The 25,500-nt window shown below is 36.8% G+C and overlaps 1 protein-coding gene across 2 annotated transcripts in view; it reads left to right on the forward strand.

Annotated features, from left to right (window-relative positions):
• The window catches only part of ADAMTSL1 (ADAMTS like 1), a 387,761-nt gene that overhangs the window by 217,461 nt on the left and 144,800 nt on the right, over positions 1 to 25,500 (forward strand). For both annotated transcript variants that reach the window (XM_015614942.3, XM_015614944.3), the window contains 2 exons: positions 5,225 to 5,352; positions 17,211 to 17,256. In XM_015614942.3, coding sequence (XP_015470428.1) covers positions 5,225 to 5,352; positions 17,211 to 17,256 — 174 coding nt within the window. The remainder of the gene's footprint in view (positions 1 to 5,224; positions 5,353 to 17,210; positions 17,257 to 25,500) is intronic.

Raw genomic sequence — 25,500 nt, forward strand, 5'->3', positions numbered from 1 at the left:
AAGTGTTATTGCCATGGGAAATCCTAGTACTTCCAGGGAATCATGCTCTTCAGAAGCATCAGGCTTACTTTCATAAGCCCTTTCTTCAGTATGGTGCAGTTATTCTGGAAGAGTAGATGCACTTTGGTCATACAGTACAATTTAAAATGATGTGCAACTCTTTGCCTAGATAGATTAAACATTTTATTTTTGTGCATTGCAAACTTGATATATCGGAATATTTCATGTATGAATTTTTCAAGGTATTCGCCTTCAAAAAGTTTCAACACTCAGAAATGTCTTGCATGTTAACTTTTTTTTGTGGTAATTACCAGTATTAATTCAACTGGCTATGAATTTGTTCTGCTTTGCCTTTTTTCGAAATCCAGAGATTTCCAAACAGTTTCCCACATGGGCTTTAATCCAGCTGTTAACTTGGATGGAATGCAATAAAGATACATAACATTGTGCAAATGAAACCTTATAAATGATACATTTACATTGGTTGAAGCTTTGAAATACATGCTTTTTATTGAGAGCTGAGGTCACTGGCCTTTTTCCCTGCTGTTATACACCTAGGGAACTGTTGATAACAGTTTCTCCCTGGTTCACTGCAGACAGCATTTCAGTACTGTGCTAAGTATATATTTCATCTCAGTGACAAACTAACATCAAAGGATGCTCAAGGATGACTCAAAGAAGAATATGTGGCTTGGCAAGAATTCATATAAGGGTGCATTTAAATTTATCTGAAAAGTCTGGGCAGAAAGAACATTATAGAAGAAAAAATACTAGTCTTCTGTCCCTAACATAATTTTTACAGTAGCTAAAGGCAAGTTTAGGCAGTGGCCTCAGAGGAGCCTTGCATTTTGTCACTGACACTTCATCTTACCCTGAAACAGTGGGGATATGATAAGAACCAGATGATATAAATTTATTAACCAAACTCAGTGGTTCATATTGTCTGGGAAATAACTGGCCTAAATTCTGTAACAATGCTGTAGTCCAACAAGAGTTGAACTGCGTTTTTCACTGTTTATATTGCTGCTTAATCTAGGAAATACACTGGGTGCTTGAAAAAAAGGACTTCAGCAGCATTTTACTGAATGAGGAGGAAGACTGGGTGCCTCAGAACCAGAGGAGAAATTAAACAACATGATCTGCATTTATATACACATTCTTCTCTGTGACACTGACAAATAGTTGGATTCTGTAGGGCTAGCAATGTTCCAAACATAATTTTAAATTCAATTCCAATGTGGAACTAAGATTTCTTTTCTCGAGGTTGAACTTCTTTTACACAGGACATGAACAGAGGTCTTGCTGCTCTTCATTCTTCTCCCTCTGTGCACCTACACACCTACGTACACATACACATTTAAAAGAAACCTGGTTCATATCAGGGATGCAGCTCCTAAATGTTCAGATATCTGTTGTGATTCAAGGATGTGTTATACTTGTATTCCAGATAGTCTAAATGATTTCTGTGTACTGTATGCAGAAAGGGTAGGAAACACCACTGAATATAATGTGAATGCATGACAATTCTTTAGTAAATTCAGAACTTACTATTGAAGCTGGATCTTTTGAAGTATCAGATTGGACCTAGCTCTATTAGTCATATTTGATTATGTCAGATTACTTTTGTCTGTATTATGAAAAGTCCTTTGTTTGACCTGTACTTTAAAGCATTTTTTTATTTTTTTTTACTTCTGTATGCATCTTCACCTGAGTACCCTATCTACTGACAGTGATTTCATTTTTCAAACATGATCCTTTTTTCTTTCTGGTCAAATAACACAAGGTGTTCTTCATGTTTCTCATTGGACAATTCTTTGGGAGTCCTCTTGCCCATTCCCACAGGAGCTGAGGTATGGGGTGGATGCAGGATCACCATCAGATTAAGAAGTTTATATTAAAATAGTAAGGGTTAAAGGAAAATCTGGTTTTGATTAGAGTTAGCAGATATATTTGTTTATTTAGGTCATCGGTTTAGGTCATTGTGTAAGGGTGACATTTCTGACTTGATACTTTTGATGTCAGGGCCTCATGAGTTTTGTCTGGATAAAACAATGGGTTTTTCCTGGGAAACTCAGCCTGACATCCACCTAGAATGGACAGAAGGGATAAGGAGGGTCTTCTGGTACCAGCATCAGGGCATAATGAGCCTTGATGACTGTTTGTGCATTCTGCTTCTTTGACATACACCGGCGTTTTGAGAACCACTAATATGGAGTGCTTCCAGCAGAGGTAAAAGACTTAAAGTAACTGTTACTTAAAGACAGATTTAAGTGGTGACAGCTTTACTCTTTTCAGCTTTAAAGGCATATACTCCCCTCTACTTTTTTTTTCACATTTTTTGTTCCTTCTCTTTACTCTTTATGACAGGAACTTCAGTGCTTTAAATAAGTATTTAAGAGTTCTTCCACTGCAGAACCCTTGACTGCTACTTTTGTGTAAGATCTTAAGTTTAGTTCATTTTGTCAGAAGTGGGTAGAAAATGAATTCTTAGCTAGTAATTGTGTATATATATCCTCTGAAGCTGGAATAAATCTGTAACAAGCAGTTTTCTTCCAATTTGAAATTACTTTTTGGGTATTGCTAGAATTTCAAGCTCAGTCTTAAGCATGTAGCTCACAGGAGAGAAAACACTCTATCTTCTTTAACATTAAACATTGATGGCATTGAAATGGATTGTTTATTCCACTTGTTAACAGAGAACTGGGAACCTGTTCCAGGTTGAGATCACATGTTTGTTGGGAATATATAGGTCTTAAAGCAAATTTTGGAATGCAAATATTAGGCTCACAGATCTCCTCTGGGTTGGATTAAAATTTATGTCAGAAAAACCTAGAGCCATAGAATGTGTATTTGTGCTATGCCTTAGGATTTGGGGTGGGGTTAGAGTACTTGGTTCATTTGAGTTTACCTTACAACCATTCTAAGTTATGCCTTTGGGCTTTCAACCAGGGGTGGATGACCAGGTCATGCACCCATCTGCAGTTTGAAGATATTTTTTTTTTCTGTAAACTAGAATTACAAACATTTTAATTTTAAGAGAATAAAATTGCAAATATTCATTTTCATTTTATAAAAATTATTCTTCAAAAAACAGGTAAAATAGCCTCAGTAAGTTGTCAGTCATGTCTTCTATCTCAAATGTGAATCTGGGTACTGAGTCACATGTAGTCATAATCAGAATCTGATCACTTATGAAACTTTAATTTTTACATTTGCCCTTGCAGTTGCTGTGTTATTTTTTTGTTGTTGTTTTTGTATTTTAATAAGGGTAAGATAAAATGAGTGTGTCAAATAATTGTTACATACTCATTAGACAGGCCCTGCATTATCTCTCACAGACTGAATTAATTTTCATTTTACTCATGAATAACAATATTCAAGGCTGGTATATTTCACCATATTTCATTACTACTAGTCAGCTTCACTTAAAAATAAAATTATTTCAGTGTTGAGTTATTACTGTGTCCCAAATAATCCCTTAGTGTTGCCAGCAACCAGCTGGTCCTGGTTGACAGCACAGCATCACCAGCCAGGCAAGGGAAGGGAGTGTTCTACTCTGCTTTGCACTGGAGTGGTCTCAGCTTGAGTCCTGGGGGCAGTTTTTGGGTGCCATTATATAAGAAAGACATTAAACTACTAGGGAGTTCCAAAAGAGGACAGTAAAGACAGTGAAGGGTTTTGAAAGGAGGTTGCATGACAAGCAGCTAAGGTCAGTTCAGCCGGGAGGAGACTGAGGACAGACCTGACTGAAGTTACAACTTCCTTGTGAGGGGCAGAGGAGGAGCAGGCACTGATCTCTTCTCTGTGCAGCCCAGTGACAGAACCTTAGGGAATGCACTGAGGCTGTGTCAGGGGGAGTTTTGTACTGGATATCAAGAAGAGGTTTTACTGAGAGGATAGCTGGACACTCTAACAGAGTCCCTGGGGACGTGGTCACAGCACCAGCCTGACAGAGCTCAAGAAGTGTATGGACAGTGCTCTCAGACACATGGTGTGACACTTGCAATGCAGAGGCAAGAGTTGGACTCAATGATTCTGATGGGTACCTTCCAACTAGGTATCTACTATGATGCTGTGGGAGCTAAAGCTGACTGCTGTAACTTGGGCCAGAGATGATGCTTGCCAGTGTTTCTCTATTTAAGCTGCACTTTTAAAGTCTTCCTCGTAGTGTTGTTTTGCCTTCTCATTAAAGTGCATTTAGAAGTGCGACTCACCAGGTGCTGGCCCATAGTATAATTCAAGCTTTGAAGGAGAATACTGCCTATTTCCATCAGACACAGCCATTTTTTGCACAACTTTTCAAAATTAGTCACTTTTTCCAGCAAAACCACATTGCACACTAGGGACAATATCTATCTAGATGGTTAAATCATTTGTGTCCTTACAAATCTATGTTTCTGCAGTGCATTTGCAGGAATGAAAATGAAATGCGGAGTACAGGTATGACTGCATTGTTTGAGGCAGGAAGTGCTGCATGTTTATGACTTAATCCTTGAAGAGCTGAGCATTTCTGAATCCTTCAGTTCTGCTTCTCTGTGAAGTTGTTTGAGCACAGCCACTGGCAGTAACAACAGCACTGTCTGCACCCGCTGCTGGTAGCTTCTGCTCTTCAGGGAATGTGCATTTTCTTTTTTAAGCTAAAAAACAGTAGGGTTGAAACAGTTGGGCAAAGTTTGTCCAGCAACTTTCATAGACCTTTACACAGGGAAGCAATGATAGTGCAAATTCCTTATGGTGAGTGAATGAAAGTAGTTATATAGATTGCCTTTTTAGCACATTGATTCGCTATGTTCTGTTTCAGTTTTTCCTTAGCAGCATTTTGGAAGGCACCTTTCAACATGCCCTTTCATAGCTTCTAACACAGCAGCAAAATTTCACAGCACTCTGTCTAATGTCTATAATACTCCATTTCTTAATCAGAAAAAATCCTTTGTGTCACTCTTGTTCAAAGAGCTCTCTTATAGCAGCTTCACTAGCCTCAAACTGAGACAAAGCAGGATATTCAAAAGATGAAAGTGAATTCATACACCATTCACTACTACGGAACTGGTTGTCAACCAGTAGACATGCCAGAGAGGAGCAGATTTATTCAATTTATTCAGTGCTTTAAATAATCAGGCTGATATCCAGTAAAAAGAGAAGTTAAATTAGAACAGTAATTATGATGCCTAAATATTTCTTCCTGATTTTTTTTTTTTTTTTGTCCTTTTCCCCCTCTCCTCAGAGCTCCAGAACAGCTCGCTCAGAGGAAGACCGAGACTCGCTGTGGGATGCCTGGGGCTCGTGGAGCGAATGCTCACGCACCTGTGGAGGAGGGGCTTCATATTCACTGCGACGCTGCCTGAGCAGCAAGTAAGTGGCTGAATGTTTTTTTTACTTTATTGATGGAAAAATTCAACCTATTCATATGTGTCAGACCATAAGAAGCAACCAGTGGGAGTCTTGACCTACGCTGAAATTTCCATCTCGATGTCAAAAAACTATGGTGGTGTTTTTTCGTTTTTTTATTTGGGCAAGCAGCCAACACACTTGATAAGGCAACACCCTTTAAAATATAGCAAGAACCCATGGAGACAAAAAAGTGGTCTGGACAGGCTGAAAGGCTGCCAGCTCCTGAAGTTGAAACTTCCATCTACTTTCAGCATTTAAGCAGTAAGAGTTGTCATGCGTTTGTACCAGAATACAGATAATTCACTACATTTAGTACCCCACAGTCTCAGCCACACTGACTGTGAAAGCAACACATTAATCAAATGTGGCATCCTGAGCTATATAAAAGAGAGTAACGATTCTACAAAGGATACCTTACAAATCAAATTTCAGGTTGGAAGTCTTCAGTACCAGCAAGGCCCTCCCAACTAACAGAAATAAAATTATCTGGTACAAAGGTGAATTCTGGGTACCCAGTCAGGCATCTGAGATCTTATTCCTATCCAGTTACTAACTTGCAATGGAAAATGAACAACTCATTTGACTTTTTTTCCACTCTGTACTTTATGTAAGTTTTACCTACAAAATATTTCTAGCAAATATTATTTCTTTCTACTTTAGAAAAAAAAATCAGCTGCAATAAAAATGGTTTATGTGATAAATATTAACAGATTTCTGATAAAGGATATGAAGGGAAACTTCAGACCCAAAGTTTATGGCTTATTGCCATCTTTGATACCATATATATTGTAGGATAAAAAAATCTAATACAATTTTTCATCCTGCATACTTTCTTTCATATTTTTATTCTTGTGCATATAAAACTGATGTTAATATAACAAACAGTGGCCATATAGTCCAAATAATTTCCTCTGTCTGACATTTTAGTATGTGATGTTGTTTAGTGAAGACCAGAAAGAAGTATAAGGCATCGAACCATAACACCAGAATAGGATTTTGTGTATTTTAGCTTTATCTGTGAACAGTCTCCTAGTAGTCCCATTTATTGAGTTGACTGTGTGCAAAAATCTGCTGGAAGAAAAGCTAGGCAAAGGCATCTGTTGAAATAAGTGGAAAACCAGTACTTTGCTATTTCATTCCCATGGATAAGAAAAAAAAAAATTGGTTTTAAAGGTGGGACCAGATTCCAACACCTTGTTAATATCATGGCCAGTTGTGATTCTGCATTCACCTCAAAATCTGAAATTTCAGAGACAGGAACATAATTTTAATCACATTATATGGTTTTCCATACTTAAATAAATAAGTGATTTTCAATATGTTGCTTCAATGTAAACATGATCCCAGATATATCATGAAATCTGGAGCGGTAGGTGCTTTCTCTCCTCCCTCAGAAACTGTTTCTGTCAGCCCTAGAAGGTGAATCTTGGAGTTTCATATGGTAGTAGTAGTTGTCATTCTGTAATATGTGAGTATAAACCATTTCATCTGGACTCTCTTTAACTCTTGTGCTCTTCAGGTCAACCCTGAAGCTTCACCAGCGGAACAGGGAATAACCTCGATAATCACACGGACGTGGGTTTCATACACTACCTTACCTTGTGTCCCTTCAGGACACAAGCAATGCTTCCTGCCTTAAGAAACCCACCTCAAACTATGACCCATTCAGGCATGGAAACCTCCAATTTCCAGGATAGGAAGAGGGGAGTTAATTATGTGTGGCTTTAGGTAGCCAGTAGCAATAAATCATGAATAGTAACACTTGTCCTGGAATTAGCACTCTATCAAATGTGTGATAGTTTTTAGATTTTCCTGGTCTATATGCAATTGTTAATTAAGTACAGGGTTTAAATGATTAATTTTTCTGCTAAGCATGCATTTTAAGCTGCTATGTCAGAGAGGGAACAGATAAAAGAAACTCATCTAAGGTTTCCAAATAGGCCTGCTTACATGAGTACTTCAAAGCTGGCAAGGCTTGACCAAAATGTCCATTTCTGTGGGTCAATTTCTTGGTCAGTACAGTTTATCTCATGTATTTGTTATGTGTAATTTCACTGCATTTTGAAGGCAATACTAGATTCTTCTGGCAAATGAAAACTGGCAACACATTTAGAACAAATTGGAACAAATTAATCTAAACATTGCTCATCCTAGAAGGAATGTTTATTATGCCTTGTATCTTTTAGTTCTGTATGAGGTGACTTTCAGAGCATCATATGGATAGGGAGCCTACTGCATCTGCTTTGAAGAAATAGAAAGGCTAATTGCCCATTCCTAAACACCATTAATATACATAGCTAAATAAAAGAAACCAGCTTTCTTTCCAGCTTTTATTTACCAAAGTTATGTTTGTGCTTGTGTTGTTTGTTTTGGGAACATGTTTTGCATTAGGCCTTCACAGCTGTGATGAAAGAATGGAAAGTGTTAGTGAAAAATTCTGTATTATTGTGTTTTAAACAGCAAAAATTTCAGGGTAGTGCCTGTTTAGCAGTAAATTTCATTAGAAAAACTGTTTCTGATTATGCTAAGGCCATTATGATAATGATATAAATACAAATGCCAGTCACACAAGCAGAAAGGGGTTGTCAACCCAAGTCAGTTTTATGTCCTGGTGGTATCCCATGCTAACAGCAATCACTGGATCACTCCAAGGGCAGAATAAACTACCAGGAAAATAGTTTTATTAATTAGAGTGTCAAAACTCAAAGGATGACACTTTTCATGGTCTTTGCTTGCAATAACTCTTTATAACTTCTGATACTGTTGTTATTTATGTAAAGAGACAGACCCCTTTTAAATGTTGCTGGGTTTTGGCTCTAATCATTTGAAAGTGAACCTCCCAGACTAATTATATATGTATTTTTGTTGTTATTGTTTTTTATTGGTGTTTGGTTTTTTTTAATGAACTGCCACACAGCGCTACTCGTGAAAACTTGTATTGAGGAGAACCATAGACCACTCATATTTGTCTTGAGGGCCAAACTACCAACATTTGAGCTGCTATAGGGAACAAAGATTTATTATCTAATGGCTGCTTTGGATACAGAGATTATGGAAATACAGATAGAGAGGCACTGCAATATGGACTTTGCCCTCTTGCTTGGAGTCCAACTCTTATTTGTTGCAGTCTGTTGATTCTGCAGCACTGCTGGTATTTGTCATCTAGCATAGTGATTGATAATAACTCAAATACATTTCATCCAGGTATTAATAAGTGTCCATATTGATTCAAACAAACTCAAACAGAGTAATAATAAATTAGAATTAGATATCTGAATTAGATATCCAAAATTAATGTGCATTTATTTCCTGTACTGGTATATAGTTTCAAATTTTAAAAGAAATTCTAAATTCTCTTATTCACTTGTTTACCCATGTTGATCTAAAAATATACTGTGTTTTCTGGAATTGTACTTTACATATTGATGAGTAACACAGTAACAATGATACCATTTTGGTCTGTCTAGGCTTTGCAAGAAGATAATTCTGATTATTTTTTCAATCAGCTTCCAAATTCACTATCACTTTCTTTTAAAGTTAGGCTGCATGTAGCAGAAGATAAGCATGTCCTAAAGATTTGCAAACTATTTTTGCTCATAGTAGGTATGTAATCTATTCTTTAAACTGCTTATAAACCCTCCATGTTTGTCTGTGGCTTCTGTTTATGAAAAAACATGAAGCAGAGAATGGTTTGTGTACAGCAGAGTGCTGAGCTAGTTATGGGGTCCCAAGGTTACTGAATCTAAGCTAAAGGGACGAAATTTGAGATCATCACCTTTACCTCTAGGAAATATTGCGTAAACTTCTGAATAGAGTGGAGTTTTTCCACCATTAAGTGAGGGGTATGGGTCCAGTAGCAGAAGAAAGTCAGCATTAACATTTTCCTAACAGTATAAAAGTATAAAAGTGCCTGAGATTTAAAAAAAAAACCCAAACAAATCAAAACCAAAACCATCAATAGGACAAAACAAAGAAAAGCACACATTAAACCAAAAAATAAAAATCAAATTTAAAAAAAAATGGAACAAACTTGAGGGAGTTAATCCCAGCATTGTTCATCTGGTTCATACTGTCTGTGTCACTTATTGGAACATATTTTTCTCTCCTTTTCAAACACCTCCCTTTCTTTCTTCACCTGATGACTGCCTTTTGGAAATGCAAGTGAACCACAAATGTGAAATAGCTTTTCTGCTAGCTCAGCCTGCAAAATTAACTGAAGTGATTCACTTGTTTAGTTGTTTGGCCATTGCCACTGCATTTTACCAAGTGAAAACAATAGATCTGCATAAATGACTCATAGCTTTATTGTCAGTTGACTTGGTTCATAAATAAATTAGATTTTTTTTAATTAAGGAGTAATATATTCTAATTTTGATCACACATATTAGTGGTTTACAAATCAGACATCAAATGGTTTCTGTTTGTCAGACAATGATGTAATAGATGCATGTTATTCATGTTAGTTTGAAGTTAAGTAAGAGAACAAGAAACTGTTAATAACATTTCTGACTGACACTGAAAACAGGAAACATCAAATACTTCATATTTGGAAAAATATTGTTTTAAATTTCATCTGTATACAACTTTGATACCAAAATATTGGCTACTGTTTCTGCATCACAACTGAATTTAGAATGTAGTCCCAGCAAGTGTTTGTGACCCTTATTTTCAGGCCATATTGAGAGTCATCTGTCTCAAGGGCTTTGAATCCCAGAGATTCTGAAGTTTTTCACGTCTAACACTGATAAAAGTTCCTTTAAACTTTCTGAGTGAAAATTACAGTGATGCAGTTATGTAGGCTGGGGGTTGCTTCTTTACCAAAGAGAAGCAAACATGGTTACTGTAATTATTGTGTAATGATGTAAGTGCAGCCTGCTCTATCCTGGCTATATTAAATGAGCCAGATTAGGCTTTTTTAAACATTTATGAAATGTTCTTATAATGGTCAAAATTATCAGTTTAAATACTGTGGAGTTTTTTGACTTTGAGAATAAGCCTTTTTCTAGTTTAAGGTCTGAAAAAAAGAGTAAAATAGTTGTGCACAAATGCTACCACCAAAGTTGTTGAATACATCCCCAAAAATAAATGGCATTCTGTTGAAGCATACCACATCACTCATGAAGAGTACAGTCAATGTCATAAAATTCTTAGGTGATCTGCGCTATGAAATTATTTAGGAGGATGTTTCCCTCATTACCTTGTTTAAAACTGTATCTGTACACTAGTGTAGTATATTGCTTTCTTCAAAGACCTTCAGGATGCCTGAATTGCTGGGTTTTCTCTGCTTCTGTTGAGACTTCGAGATGGTTTCCTCATCCTCCATAATATAGTGTACGATTCCAAATAGCTGGAAGAAAGTTTTAGTTTCTTTAGTTTGTAGGTGCTTCTAGTTAAGTCTGTGTCACCTAGAAGCATTCTAAAAAGGAATTTATTATTGTATTTACTCTGCAATTAGTGAAATCTGTAATTATGAGAAGTTTGAAACTATTTTCTGGTTTCAGTTGATGGAGAAACTTTTCCAAATTTTTGAGAGAGATTATAGCTATAATTCTTTCTAATGTCAGAAGCAGCAAGCAACATACCTGAATCAATATGTCAGCAGTATAAGAAGCTGCAAATTTCACACAATATAAATCAGCATTGTAGTCTGTGGAGTGACTGCTGGTGGTCTTCAGAAAACCAGTTAGATATATTGTGCTGGCTGTCCTAATTTCCGGCTTCAGTGCCTCACTAAATTATCAAAAATTATATAAAATGCTTTCCTAGTGTTGTTTTCCTATGTAATCCCTTGCTAGACCAGACACAGAGATGTTATTTATTGGTTTTTGGTGAAAAACTGGTGTGTAGCAGAATGAACAATACTCAGCATTGTACTTGCAGGTGGATGATGGATATGGTGTACATAAATGCATCTCTCTGATGAGAAGTAGCCTACCAAACAAAAATGTCTGTAAAGCCCTCATTCAGATAATATACTGTTCATATGTCTAGGTTCGTTGGAAAAGCTCTCAGCTATTCGTAAGTCTTTCAGTAAATCTGTCCCTGGACTTAAAAAGAATTACATCAGTCAGGCTTTTGTGGAGTTTTAGTAAGCCTTAATTCATGTAAGAAACTTAAAATGTGATTTTCTAAAGACACAAGCGCTAGATTGTACATGTGAAATTTCAGTGGGCATGGGCTAACACACATGATCTAAATGTTGGTGTAAACTTCCTCAGAATGGAGAACTTGCAATCCTGTTCAGAACATTTGCTTTATAAAGACCAGCTGCAAAAACCTGGATCCTGCTCCAGTTTCTAGAATGTTGAGAATTGGGGTGTTAGTACTTTTGAGCCTGCATTATGTTCTATATGGTATATTTTTGATACAGCAGAGCAGGTGATATTTTATATTGTAGTTCTTTCCACTTGGGTTGTGAAGAGACCTCTCATCCTTGTTTTGCTGAAAGGCTTTTTTTTAAAAATTTTTGCTTTTCTGCCTTTTTTGCACGCTGAAAAACATTCACAACTGTAATTGCTTTCTGCATACATGCAATACAAATGTTATATACAATATAACAAAAATGTTATATGTGCAAATCTAAAGTTAAAGACACTTCTTAAAATATTCATAAAAAAATAAAAAATACTGCCGTGATGAAAACGTGTGTGAGACTAACTGCTGAAAAAAAACAGTATCCTGAAAGCACTCTGACAGGTTTTCTTTGTATTTTCCATTTTTTTCTTAAATTGGATCTTCTTTATTTTAAGAGCATTAGCCAGTCATACTTTTCTGAGTTTAGGGAGTGTTATTTAATGCCAGCTGTTACTTAGAAAACAGCAATCAGTGTCTTGGAATGAGACAAAGATAACCTTGGAAATAAAAATTTACCAAAGGGATATTGTACAAACTCTATCAAAAGCTTTGCTAAATTCTAGCAAAAATACATCTACTAGTGAATGAGATGGCTGGCCTTGTTACATAAGAAAAATTAGTAAACACTACTTTCCCCTTGTGAATCCATCTCTAACCTTCACATTCCCAGTCTTTCTTCATAGGAGTGGTGTTTCACCCCACAAATTATTTTTGTGACCTGGATCTGCTTGCACAGCTCAGGTTCTGTCTGCTGCTGGGGACACAGTCCTGAACACAACATTCCAGATGAGATCTCATGAGAGAATACTGGAGGGAGAGAATCATCTCCCTTGACCTGGTGGTTGTACTTCCCTTTATGCAGTCCAGGATAAAATTTGCTTTCTGGACTGCAAGTGCACATTGTCAGCTCATATTTAATTTTTCATCCACCAGTATCCCCAAGTCCTTCTCTGCTCTTGGTCAATTCATGACTCAGTCTGTATTAATAGTGGAGATTGCTGCCATGTAGGATCTTGTGCTTGGCCTTGTTGACCCTCATGAGGTACACAAGGCCATTGATGCTAAGTATAATAACATCATTTACATCAGAATTATTGATTGCCTAGTAACAACCTTAAGGTTGTGAAAAACGTTATTTATGACAAAAGTTGGCCTTTCGTGGCCCCTGATCAGTACACATGTTTTTATTTGCCTTGCTGGTTTTCTGCATGTAGTGACTGAAGTTGGCATTTTGCTTCCTGGTTGTTTATTTTGTTTGACCGCAGAAGAATATTCATATGATCTGTAACTATACTTGCCAGGGAAATTTGGCTTGTGCATCCATGCCCACTTTTTTTGTCTCAAAGTTAACTATTTATGTAACTCATGATATTTCACATTTCAACATGCAGGAACTTGTAGGAGACAGTCTTCTAAACACAGAGAATGGAATATTTCTACAGATGCACGGCAAAACGTACCAGGGCATCTCAACAACCCACCATGGCAGTAAAAGTGCTTGTGAACAGAAGGATACGGAAAAATCTTTTTAAATCTTTACAAATTATTGACAATTGAATGATTTAGACATGAGTTCAGCAGACCCAACCAAATAGTTTCAGAAAGTGAATTCCTTAAAGTGAATGCAGTCCTGATGCATCTTTCTTGTTCATAACAGCTTGGTGTGCAAGGACCTTCCTTCTCAGTTCCTTTACAGGAAAAGGAGTAAGCTGGAATACTAAAAGAGACTTACTATTCCTCAGAGAAGCACAAACACAGAAATTATACTGAGGATGACAGGAAGTCATAATACTGTGCGACATTTGGGAAGGAGGGGAGAGCAACTGTGTGAAGAAAGGGAGATGCAAGATGGTGTTATCACCACATGTGAGCCTGGCTTCATGCCACAGCCTGCCTAAGATCTCTTGGGAAAAGACAGACCCACAGCATACTTATCTCACAAGTACTTTGCAGAATCCAGAATCTGTCTCAGAAAAGTGCCTGTCAAGGTCTGTGAAAATAAAGCACATGGAGATTATTCAACATTGCATCAACTTCTAAACTCTGTAGTGAACAGCTGCATCAAAATTCATATACACAAAAATAACCCACCCATGGTTCATAGTTGCTTGTGTATGTGCAGACTTGTTTCTTAAGAAAAGCCTGATAACTGCTGAGAGTGTCAGGAGTTGATGAGATCCTTCTCTGAAAATCTGTTTCATAGTCTTTGGTAATTACAGATACAGGCAACTTTGGCGGGGGTTGCTATTCTTTCTGGCATGGATTTTTGCGAGGTTTCTAACTCTAGCTGAGCATAAATACACATCTACTTGAGACCTTTGAGGGGGGGAACTTGAACTAAGTCCCTCTACAAACTGGAGCCTGGAGAAATAAATACCAGGGGTTTGGGTTGTTTGCATTAAGAGAAGTGAATATTTTAATATATTAAAAGTTGTTAACCTCTTTCAGAAACTTTACTGGAAACAAGTGACTAAGTTTAAGGAATGAAACCTGATTCCCAACAGTTTGCTTTTCTTTCATATTCACATGATAATAATTCCCTGTCAAGCCAATCCCTCAGCTTCCTTTTTCCACTGAAAAATCCCCTGCAGTGTAGATAACAGACAAGGCTAGAAGTATTGCTTACTTCTCCCACTCTTTCTGTGCTCTTCAAGATGAACTTGGCATTTTGGTTGACTTCCGAGTTTTCCTACTGGCTGTGCGTACTCCTTGTTGGTAGGAGTTGTCATTTATATCCTGCAGAGATCAGAGGATAAATGATGACTGCATCTCACGACATGGGCTCACTAATCTGCCATGATCCTTCCTTGCATCTTAAAGGCTCAGTGCTGTGGAATTCTGCAAAGTGTCCATGCTGAGATATGCGTGCAAATCCCGTGAGTTTGAATTCCAAAATAGTTACTTGTGCTTAAGAGAATCTGACATACTGTCCTGAGGCAGAGTAGATCTGAAATACAAACTACAATGCAAATCTATTGTCTGAGGCTGAAAGTTGTTTACATGCTTTTGGCTGATGGGTGATAACTAATGAAACTAATGAGTTTAAACTACCAAACTCCAAAGTATGGTCTTGGTGGGGAAACAAGGTGAATTTTCCAAGAGTGCTTCCTAGTCTTCATGAATGATAAGAGCACTACCTGCACCCAGAGTTGCACATTTTATCTGAACAACACTGGCCATTAACCAGAAGAAGAAAAATAGTTATTTTGTTATATGTCTAATGAAAGAATCTATTCTTTTCCCTAATGCAGAGAACAAGTGAAGAGTGGTGTTTTTTTATTTCAAAACAGATAATATAAAGAAACAATGAAATAGAGGAACAAACTGAGAGGCAGCTGATAGAAAGGAAGCTAAACTTTTCCTGGAAGTTCAGTGGTTTTAAGATTAATCAATTACAGCTATGAAATTATGCTAATAGCAAGTATGTGTGAAGCAAAGTAATGTCTGATGGATTGTTTGGCATTTCTGAGAGACACATGGGGCAGGTATCAAGCTTGATGAACAAGCTATTCAGTGTCTTAAATGAGGCCTGTACTAGAGCTGCCTGCATTCTGCATAATATACTTTTCTATTTGCTATCTATCATTAGAAAAGTACCTTTATTGAATGCAATATGAACTATTTATCCTGTATTTTTGTAGGAATATAGCTTTCCTATATTGCTTAGGAATGACTGGAGTAGTGTTTGTGGGAGGGGGTGTTGCTTGTGTGTTTTTTCTTACTGGGTCTTTTAGTTGGGTTTTTTTAGTTCATAGTCTAGTATGTATATAATTTTTATTATTGTACCGCCAGAAAAAAGTTTTTTCTACTGCTAGATTCTCTGTGCACATTTTTCACTTCTGTGCACGCAGGATTCACTGGAATTAAATATGTAATGCTACAAAGCCATTGAATTAATGACAGTGATATGATTAGTGATATTTCTGTTATGCATTTAATATCATTTTTAAATGCAAAGTGCTACACAAGAGAATTTGTTATCTTTCCACTTAAATTTATTCTGAAAATGTGATGAGGTTTATTTACTTGCTTGTCTCCTCTTTTGATCATTTAGACAACCATGGTATGTAAATGACTACTTGGTAAATTTCAAAATTAAGTCTTGTGGATAATTGAGACGGAGAGGATGACTTCAATAACTTAACAGAAACTTGTTCCATTTATTTTAGAGTTAACTCAGTATGAGAAAAGTTTCTCTGCTTTAAAAAAAAAAATTTAAAAAGCAATGCAGATGCTGTGTCCTTGCTGTTAGATAGTTCAAAATGGTTTGGATTTTAAAAATCAGGTTTGGCAGGCACTTATTCCTGAAGGAATGTGTGCTTGTTAAGTGCTGGCCAAAAAAAAAAGAAGGAGGGAGGGGGGAAAGTTGTGAAATTAAGAAATTAAAAATGTTAGGAATTCTATTCTTTTGAAGAGTATATTTGAAAAGCCAAACCCTACATTCTGATTTGCATGAAGGCCTCAGCAGAGTATGCTGTCTGAACTCATAATATAGTGAAACTTCACTTAAGGTTAAATGCTCAGAGTACATGCTGCTCAGTGCTAGAAAGGTATCTGGCTGTTGACCTTGTTTTTGGGAGCCCTGCCAGCATCAGGGCTGGTATGGGTCTGCTGTGGGACTGAAGGAGGAGAGCCATGGAGAGCACATGTCAGGGAATGTGCTCTCCTTGACCTCACTGGGCCCAGCTGCTGCACCAGTGGATTGAGGAGAATGCTTTATGCTCTCCTTCTTCCCTCATATCAAATTGGGAAAAAGCTACGTCACGCTAGCCTGAAAGAGGGTAAATCAAAACTGAAAGACAGTAGGTTTAAGTTAAATATTATAAAGAAATGTTTTACTGTGAGAGTGGTGAGGCACTGAAACAAGTTGTCAGAAGAAGCTTTGGATGTCCCATCCCCAAAAGTGTTCAAGGCCAGCTGAATGGAGCTCTGAGCAATCTGGTCCACTGAAAGATGTCTCTGCCAATGATAGTGGGATTGTCCCTTCCAACCCAAATTATACTATGAGTTCTTGCTGCTGCAGGCATAGTTCCTTCATCCCAGTGCCCAGTGGTGCCCCAGAAGACAAAGCCTGCCTTCTCAGACTGTGCCAGTGCTAGAGCATGTGCCCAGGTAGACAGAGCTATGCCCTTGTGAAATCATTAGAAATTGCTTGGAGACAGAAGATATTAGTCATGTCATTCAGATGTTGTTTTCCAGCTAAATTCTGTGTTCTCATTTCTAATCTCATTTACAAGCTGATACTACCTTCTAGAAAGTAATTTTTAAAGCAGAGGTAGGAAACTAAAGAATTTTACTTTTCATACATCAATAGGGACAGATAAAACACTTTACTTTGGGGAAGAGGGTTTGTGGGGGAGTAGGTGACATATAAGGGGAAGTTAATGACACTGTAAACATTATATGTTGGCTTTTTATATTCAGTTATTAACGTTTTTGGGTTTGTTTTTAATTTTTGGACACAGGACCTGTGAAGGGCGAAACATCCGGTACAGGACATGCAGCAATGTGGTAAGTGAAGTATAGCTTTGGTGTGACACAAATCATCACATATGATAGCCATGTCCATATTACTGTAAATAGTTCAGTGAAGTGAAAGTGAGAACATCGTAGCTATCTGAACTAAATCTAAACTTTCGTACCACAGGACCACAGAACAACAGGCAAACCTTTGTCAGTTTCTTGAAAAGTGGAGAGATTACAGCCTAGCCTGATGCTAAAACTGTCTGGAAGGGATTGCAGCCACACCCACCATAAATAAGAGCCAATGAAACTTCATAGTTGCACTTTGCAACCTCACTTGCAGAATCAAGACATCCTGTGCTCCCAGTACTCTTTGACAACCAGTTTTGATAACCAGCTCATGTTGGGTAGTCTGTCAGGCTGGAGGATTAAGCTGTTGACAATTGAAGACAAGTCAGTAGAGAATACTTGATTCTATGATTCTATATACTTCTGTTCACATGTGCCCTCACAGCATTTTAGTTCTGCTGTGTGTCTTAGAAAAGCAGTTTTACGTAGCCTGTACCAGTGTTTTGGCATTTCCAAAGTCTCTTGCTGGTTTTCTTTATATGTGGCAAATTTAGTTTTCAATACAATAAAGTAAGAAACTTCAACTTCTGTCTCAACAAAGTGAAAGTGTGTTTTCACTGGTGAAAATTGAAATAGAGGCTTTCATATGGAAAGTTTTATTGGGTGCCAAGAATAGTAAAGGCTCTCAAGTTACATGGAGAAATGTCAGTTTTACCAGTAAAGATGGAAAATGAAATCTAACGTACACCAGGCCAAGCTTTCTGATGCCTGATAGGGATATATTCAGGAGCCTTTCAATACGTGTTTTTTTAAAAGTTTAAAAGTTTAACTTTAAAAAAAGGAATATATTTGCTCATATTTAGCTTATCTTTTCCTCAGTAGACCACAGTTCATAATGAAAGAAACTTGTTCTATCTAAGTTGTAGTCTCCTATGCAGTAAGATTTCTTTCAGTTCTTTAGGATTTGGGGTTTTGGACTATAATCCCTGTAAGCCCCTTTCAATTCAGAATAATCTGTAATTCTGTGATTTCTCTGAATTTTTTTCTGATTGTATCGTCTGAGTTCCTGAAATATCTCATCAGTCCAGCCTTCATCTTCCCTAGCTGACAGCAACTGGTGAAGTTAATAAATAGATTTCATAGCAGATTAGAAGTCCAGTTTTCCTCTGAGGAATTTAGGCTACACCACATCTGTGTAAAGAATGGGAAGTTTGATTTGTGGTAGTCAGGTTGCAGGCCTTAGCTCTGCTATATGACACAAAAAGGAAAAAAAAAATTTGATACTATTAAAGGCTAATTGGACCACACTTAAGCCCATTTGTTTTGTTCTGTTTGGGCATTGCATACACATTGTGACAGTCCCTTTCTGTGTCTGATCTGCCACTGCATATGTTAGGAGCAGTGAGACAGAGTACATCCTACTCTGCTGCCATTAGATGTTCCTGGGTCACTCTGATGAGAGGCTGGGGTTTGCAGCCCTTATTTTGGAATCACTGAGTTTCCAAGATAAGGAATATTTCTTTAGATGGTCTTTTTAGCTTAGGTTCTGCTTTGAAATTGTGCAGCTGAACAGTTTTCCTTAGAAATAAAACCTTGCATAGTTTTGTCAGGCAGCTCCTTTACATATCTTGTATTTGGCAATACCGGTTCCAGCAGTGGGGCATACAGCTGCAGAACTCAATTATTTCATATCAAATAATCCAAAATGAAGCCTTCAAGCTTTCAGCTTTACTATGTTGAAATGACTGACAAAATCAACTTTTTCTGTTGAAATATGAAAACTCAGGACTGCTTTTATGATTTCAAATCATTTTTGGGGGGACCCATAAAGAATGGCTTGTGTAGTGTCAATCTAAAGCTATTTAGGAACCCCAGACTTGCATCTCTAAAATCCATTCTGTTGCTGAACTGTTCACCTGTGACATTGAAACACTCTTTGTCACTTTCAGAATAGTAAAGAAAAAATAAATCATGTACATTGTTGTTAATGAAGTCTGCTCTTTTGTCTCCACAATCCAAGCCTGCATACACACAAATTTGATCTTGAAAACAACTCATTAAGCTCATAGCTTACTGTGAAATTCTGCACTAGAAAAGGTTCACAATATTGTGTGTATTTTTGTTAACTCAGATTTTGCTTTTAAAGATTTCATCCAAAAAGACATTGAAAATCCAGAGGATGGAAATTCCAGACTCATGTGACCTATGTCTTTCTGTGAACTGATGTGTTTTTTTAATGATCATCCTCTTTCAAGAAAGGATGGGTAGTCACATATACGAAAAGCAAATTATTTGAAATGTGAAATTGGAGAATTGGAAGAATAGTTGTAGAGTCTGGCAATGAACACATTTTATAGGCACTATCATTTGCAAGATTTTGTTGCAGCTGGTTTTAATTCATTGTGAAATTAAATTACAGAAGGGGAAAAAAAATTAGATAAAGAAAAAGAGAAGCAAAGGGAAAGAGTGGTGTGCCTGTTTTCCCTGTGACCTATGTTAATTATTCCAGAGGTGCTGAATAATTTTGCATAATAAAGACTGTAGGAAAGACTGATACTGCTGTCTTTTGAAGAGTCTGAACAGTCCTTAAAGGAATAAATCCAGCCCAGTATATTTGCCACTTGCATTGCCTGTTGTTGATCAGAAACTGGAAAGATTATGGATATGAGGCCACATGTGTAAATAGTAAAAGAAGGAATGAGAGAATCTGAAGATGATTTAGGTTTGAACTGCATCTGCTTTTTTTCTTCTTACTATTCACATGGACTTAAGCATATTTCCAGCCATTTTAGAATATAATCATGGGAGGGAGAGAAGGAGTAATTTGTTTTTCTTTAGAAAATCAGTCTGAATGCAATGAAAACATGTTTTTGCAACTATCTGGGTTGTTATACTGAACATTATGCAATAAACAAATATAATTCCAAACTCTGAGTAGGACTTTTACTTGTTCTTTTTCCTTTTTTTTTTATTTTTTCCCCCCAAGCTTGCACATTTTTTTTTCTTTCTGCTACATGCAATCTTGGTTGCCAGGTGCTCTCCAGCTTTTGTACCAAGCTGTCATGCCACCTCATATGCCCTTGCTCTTTTTCAGTCCTTCTGCCACTCTGCTGTCTTTTGCTTTCTCTTCCCTTCATTTTCATGAAAATCGGTCTGGAGGTTGTTTGTTGGAATATGTACTGTATTTATGCCATTTTTCTCAATTATCAAAATTATTCTTGTGACTGAAAACTTTATTTTCCCTGATACTTTTCCTTTCATTGCACTGCTTTCTGAATCAGAAAAAAGAAAAAGGAGAAAAAGAAAAAGAAAAAGATGAGACTGACACTGAAGCTGCACCACAACACTAGCTTTTTCAACAAGGTTCCTCTTAAGCCTAAGATAAAAATCTGTAGATTGTAGATCCCATTAATCAGGCAACCAAAGCTTGTAAACACCACCTGCAACTCTTTTTATATATACCTCACTTTCTTCTCTTGATTGAAGATGTAATGTCATCCCAAATTTTTTGGCTTGCATTCAAACTACTTCCATCCCTGCTTCTTATCAGCTCATGCTGCATTTTGTATACACGAGCACCAATGTTGTTCATCTTACTTTCTACAAAATAACACTATCTTCTTTCCATGCTCTAAACCCCAGCCTGGAAAGTGTCAAACCTAAATTTCCATATAAGTACATAATTCTCAGAAGCACTGAGTGTGTAAGAAGTATCAACAAGTAGATATGTTCAGGCCTACAAGAATGATTACTAGAGTTTAATTTTTCTGCCCAGTGGTGATTAGAAATGCCATTTTGCAATCAAACCTCCCAGTTCACATTTTGAAGTAAAATACTAAAAGAAAAATTAAATTATAGGCACTACACATATCTCCTTACTAACACAAAATTTATTTAATATCAGTTTACTTTTTAAGTGGAAATTCTTCCAAACTCAGATCATTTATTGTGACTACAGTCTGTTCTTCGAACTACTGGTTTTTAATAACTACCGTCGTATTTCTGATTGGTTGCATTTTAAAACCTCACTGTGTCATCTAGAAATTATTTTTTCTGACTTGGAAACAAGTGCTTTTAGTATCTAGCAACTGACAGAAGTTTGGACTTCTGGATTTGCAATCTCAGCAAGCAGAACTGTGAATTTGTGAAAATTCAAAAACAGAACAAAAAAAAAAAAAACCCATATTGTGTCCAGTTAATGTAAATGTATAAAGAAACTTTGTAGCCAAAATAACCTGAATCAATATTCTTACAGTAATATTTCATGTCTTGTCAGGACTCTGGGAAAAATTTTAAATTCAGTATTTCTGACTTTTTTTTTTATTTGAACAGCTAATTTTTGAGCTATTTGATATTATGATACTTTCAATGCACTTTAAAAAGTATGCCTTAATGTACTTATATTAGTTTTTGTCTGAAGTTCTTGGAAGTTTTCATGTTGAAATTAAACTTACTATATCTAATTTAAACACTTGGTTTAATATTCAAAAGATGTAAAAAAAAAAAAAAAAGAAGAAATCTAAATTACATGGAAGGCTGCATATTGAACTATTTGCCAAAATGAGAACATACTTACAAAAAGAGACATTTTTTTGGTAAAAAATATTTTATAAATATTTATAATGACAAATAGCAATGGAAATTTGCATTTATAGCTCACTGACAGGTTTAGCTCTAGTCTCCATGCCATGTTTATTTAACACAGAGAACATTTGCTGATATTTCCCCATTTTCTTTGTTCCCATTATTTCTCTCAAGTTTTACTCTGTCATATGCTGCAAGGTCTTGGGGTTCTTAGAGAAGGCTTCAGTATGAGCCTCCCTCAATCTAAGCAACTAAGTATGATCCTAAGTTATTTCTAAGTTCATGGGAATAGCCTATTGAAAAATCTGGCTGCAAAAAAGGTAATTCAAGCAGGGCAATCAACAAAGCTTCAAGGCTGAGTGAAGTTTCTGATAAATCCCTAAATCTCCTAAGTCTCTGTGTTTTTATCTACAGTTCTTATTTGGTCTTAGACAAGCCCCTACTTGAGTACTTCAGGTTTTCTTTCTCAGTAGGGAAACTGGTGCAGCTGAAACACCGTGAGTACTTCATGGAACTGGTTCAATAAGCTGTTCTGTCAGATGCTGCACAGAGTAGTCCAGTTGTTAGTAATTTTTTGCACAGAGGAAAAGCTCCAGGTACAGTAAATCATTCTTGGCCTCTGCAAATACACAAGCACATATATTGTAAATTGTTTTAAAGTTCCTCAACCATTTCCACCTATCGCTGCTTAGATAGGATCTTCTACATTTCACCCGCAAAGTAAACTTTAAACAGGCTGACCCTCTGTTGTCCCATGAAATCTGATCTACCTATCACCATCAAGGGACATCTGGGATTCATCTTATCTTTTTCAGTGGATTGTTGATTAATGGAAATTGTTTTGAATGGGATTCAAACATGGCAAAACTCCATGGACCTTATGAATTACAATAGGGTAAGATAGAAGGTCAAGTTAAAAAAAAATGTATGTGGGGAAGAAAATGAAGCCATAATAATATGGGTTATATTACATGCCTAAGAAGTGAGGATGAAACTCTTGTATATATTTTAAAATGGTTTTCATAGATCAAAGGTGTTTCTTATCATTATATATATTTTCTGAAAAATATATATAGTTTCTGAAAATTATATATATTTTCATTGCAGTAGAGGAAATTTTGACTGACAGGATGAATAGAGATTATAGGTATCCAGGCTCAGTGTTTCAGTAATATTTCACAAGCCTTCATGAGCTAAAGGCCATAAAAGACCCATCTAGGACTCACAGAGTTAAAGGAGGAACAGTTGTTTCCTATTCACTGGAATTTTTTCATCCCTAAAAGTCTTAATGAATAGGAAGTTTAAAGATAAATGGACTTAGATGAAACTTCCAAGTTTATTAGTTCTTTCTGATTCTTCAAGAAATGCAATGGCAGCAGTTCCTCATATCTGCAGGGGCTCATAGATAATTTCCAAAAGAAAACAAAACTGCTAAGTCTTGACTCTAGTACCAAAATTGGAATAACCTGAAGCAGGGCTGACTGTAGTAGTTTTGTGGCCAGATAGCAGGGCTGCCACGTGCTCCAAGCCAAGCACAGGCCATGCAGATGTGGTTAGCAGAATTCTTCACGGAACTACATAGCCCATGCAGAGATGCACTACCTGGCATTCACTACTACACTGATTTGGCCCGTGACTTCTGGCTGTCTCAAAGTGTCTGTCAATCTGTTGTGCAGGTAGACAAGCTGCACAATGTTACACAGCTCCCAGAATCAGACCCTTAGCTGCAGGAACACGTAGCTTCACTCAGGCCAATGCAGCAGGGCTAGCTGGCAGCCACAGAGGGTCCCATTTCCCCTAAGCTACCATGCAAGTACCAAAAGCAGGCTAATTTTTTTTCAAGAAGACTTTTTAGAGTTAAGTCTACAGTTTCTCTTGTCCAGGCACCAGCAGTGCAGAAATAAAGCACAGCAAGACTGCCTCAAAACAGCAAGTGCTTTATCTAAAGGTGTGCAAAGTGCTTAGAAAAAAATAGCAATTTACTGCTTGAAAGTATGTGCAAAAAACCCACTGGTTTTGCCTTATCTTCTGTTTCAGCAACTAGAATTATTTATAGGCTGAGAACTTTTATCTGCCTTTGATCATATGTTTGCACAAATGTCAGCATGAAGAGGCTCTGTCCCCCACTGACATAAAATAGGATAAAAATTTGTAAATTTAAGATGAAAAAGAAATGGATGTGCAAAGTTTTGTACAGTTCCTATGTTTTTTGTCTCAGTTACCTGCTTCTAAAAATGAGAAATATTCAGAATTCAGACCAAAAATTTGCTCAACACTGTTCATTTTGTCATTAAAAAAAAAAATATTATACAGCTTGTGAAGGTGTTTTACATATACATGCAAGTACTTGTGCTTTCTTAACCAGAAGGAAAGATCCTTCCTGATGGGAAGACATCATCATTTATCCTTCAGGTAAATTTAGGACTCAGGATTTCAGCAGGAGAAAAGTTACTGTACCAGGTTTTGACCCTTTTTCACATCTGTGTGCCAAGATAAGTATGTGTGCCTGTGTTTCTGACTGCTTGCATGAATTCTTAATCGTTTCAAGTTTCACATGAAAACCTTTTTAAACACAAGCTCTGCTATTTAAATCCATTTTTTTATTTCAACCGCAATATCAAAGACTGGAAGTATTTAACATCAGTCCCGGTCACCTGCCGTGTCCTGAAGGCTTGTTATGCCGAAGAACGTTTTTTATTTCTTTGATTTAGAAGTAAAATCCAACACAACAAACATAGTATTGAGTTCTATACAAAGCAGGATTATGAATTCTGTGTGTCGTGCGCTTTATTGGGCCTTTTTCTCTTTGTAAAAATAAAGCTGTTACGAGCCAGGAAGTTCTGAAGGTAGAGCCAAGCTTGAACCAAACAAGAGACTTGGCTTGGATTTCTGCAACTGAGCCTTGGCTTGGGCATCTGCCAAGCCAATAGACCTGACTATATTCATTTACAGACAGAAAAATTCAGAGAAGGATAGGCACCAGAAGATTTTGTGGTAGGAAATAAGGCCACTGTGTTCTTCTTTTCTTGTTTGAAAATAGAACTAAACCAGATCTTGGGTCAAGCTGTAACTGTCTTGTTGTTCGTCCTTTGTATAAGAGCAGAACATAAAGACCACTTTCTCTCTAATTACAGAGCTGTAGAGGAATAATGAATTTCCCACATAGTTTTCTGATCACTTCAGTGTCCAGACTTTGTCCTGTATTAAAAGTTCTCCCTGTTCATAAAAAGTGTCCAATTGCCCCCCAGTTTTTCTTTATGTTTTGAAATCAAAATTAAATACTGGTAGCATTGTAAGGCTTTTTCTTGTAACCTTCTGTAACATATTGATACAAAAACTGTCTTCTGGGCTCTCCAGTAGTAAAATACCAGTTAAAGGGTTGGACTTTCAACCTCCACTTTCAAAAAGGAAGAATGAGCTCTGGGTTATTGCTCTTTGATATGTATTTTTCTAGAGATAGATTTAATGCATATCCTTTTTTCTCTTAAGCTTTAATCCATTGAACTTGTAACAGGAAGACTATTGTCTTCTACTTAGATCACAGAACTTTTGACTGGAGTTTGACCCTTTACTTTTGGGGTGCCTCAGTCTCAAAAACAAAGTGAATTAATTGAAAATTTTCTCACATGGTGCAAAGAA

Source organism: Parus major, chromosome Z, assembly GCF_001522545.3.
Source record: "Parus major isolate Abel chromosome Z, Parus_major1.1, whole genome shotgun sequence".
NCBI lineage: Eukaryota > Metazoa > Chordata > Aves > Passeriformes > Paridae > Parus > Parus major.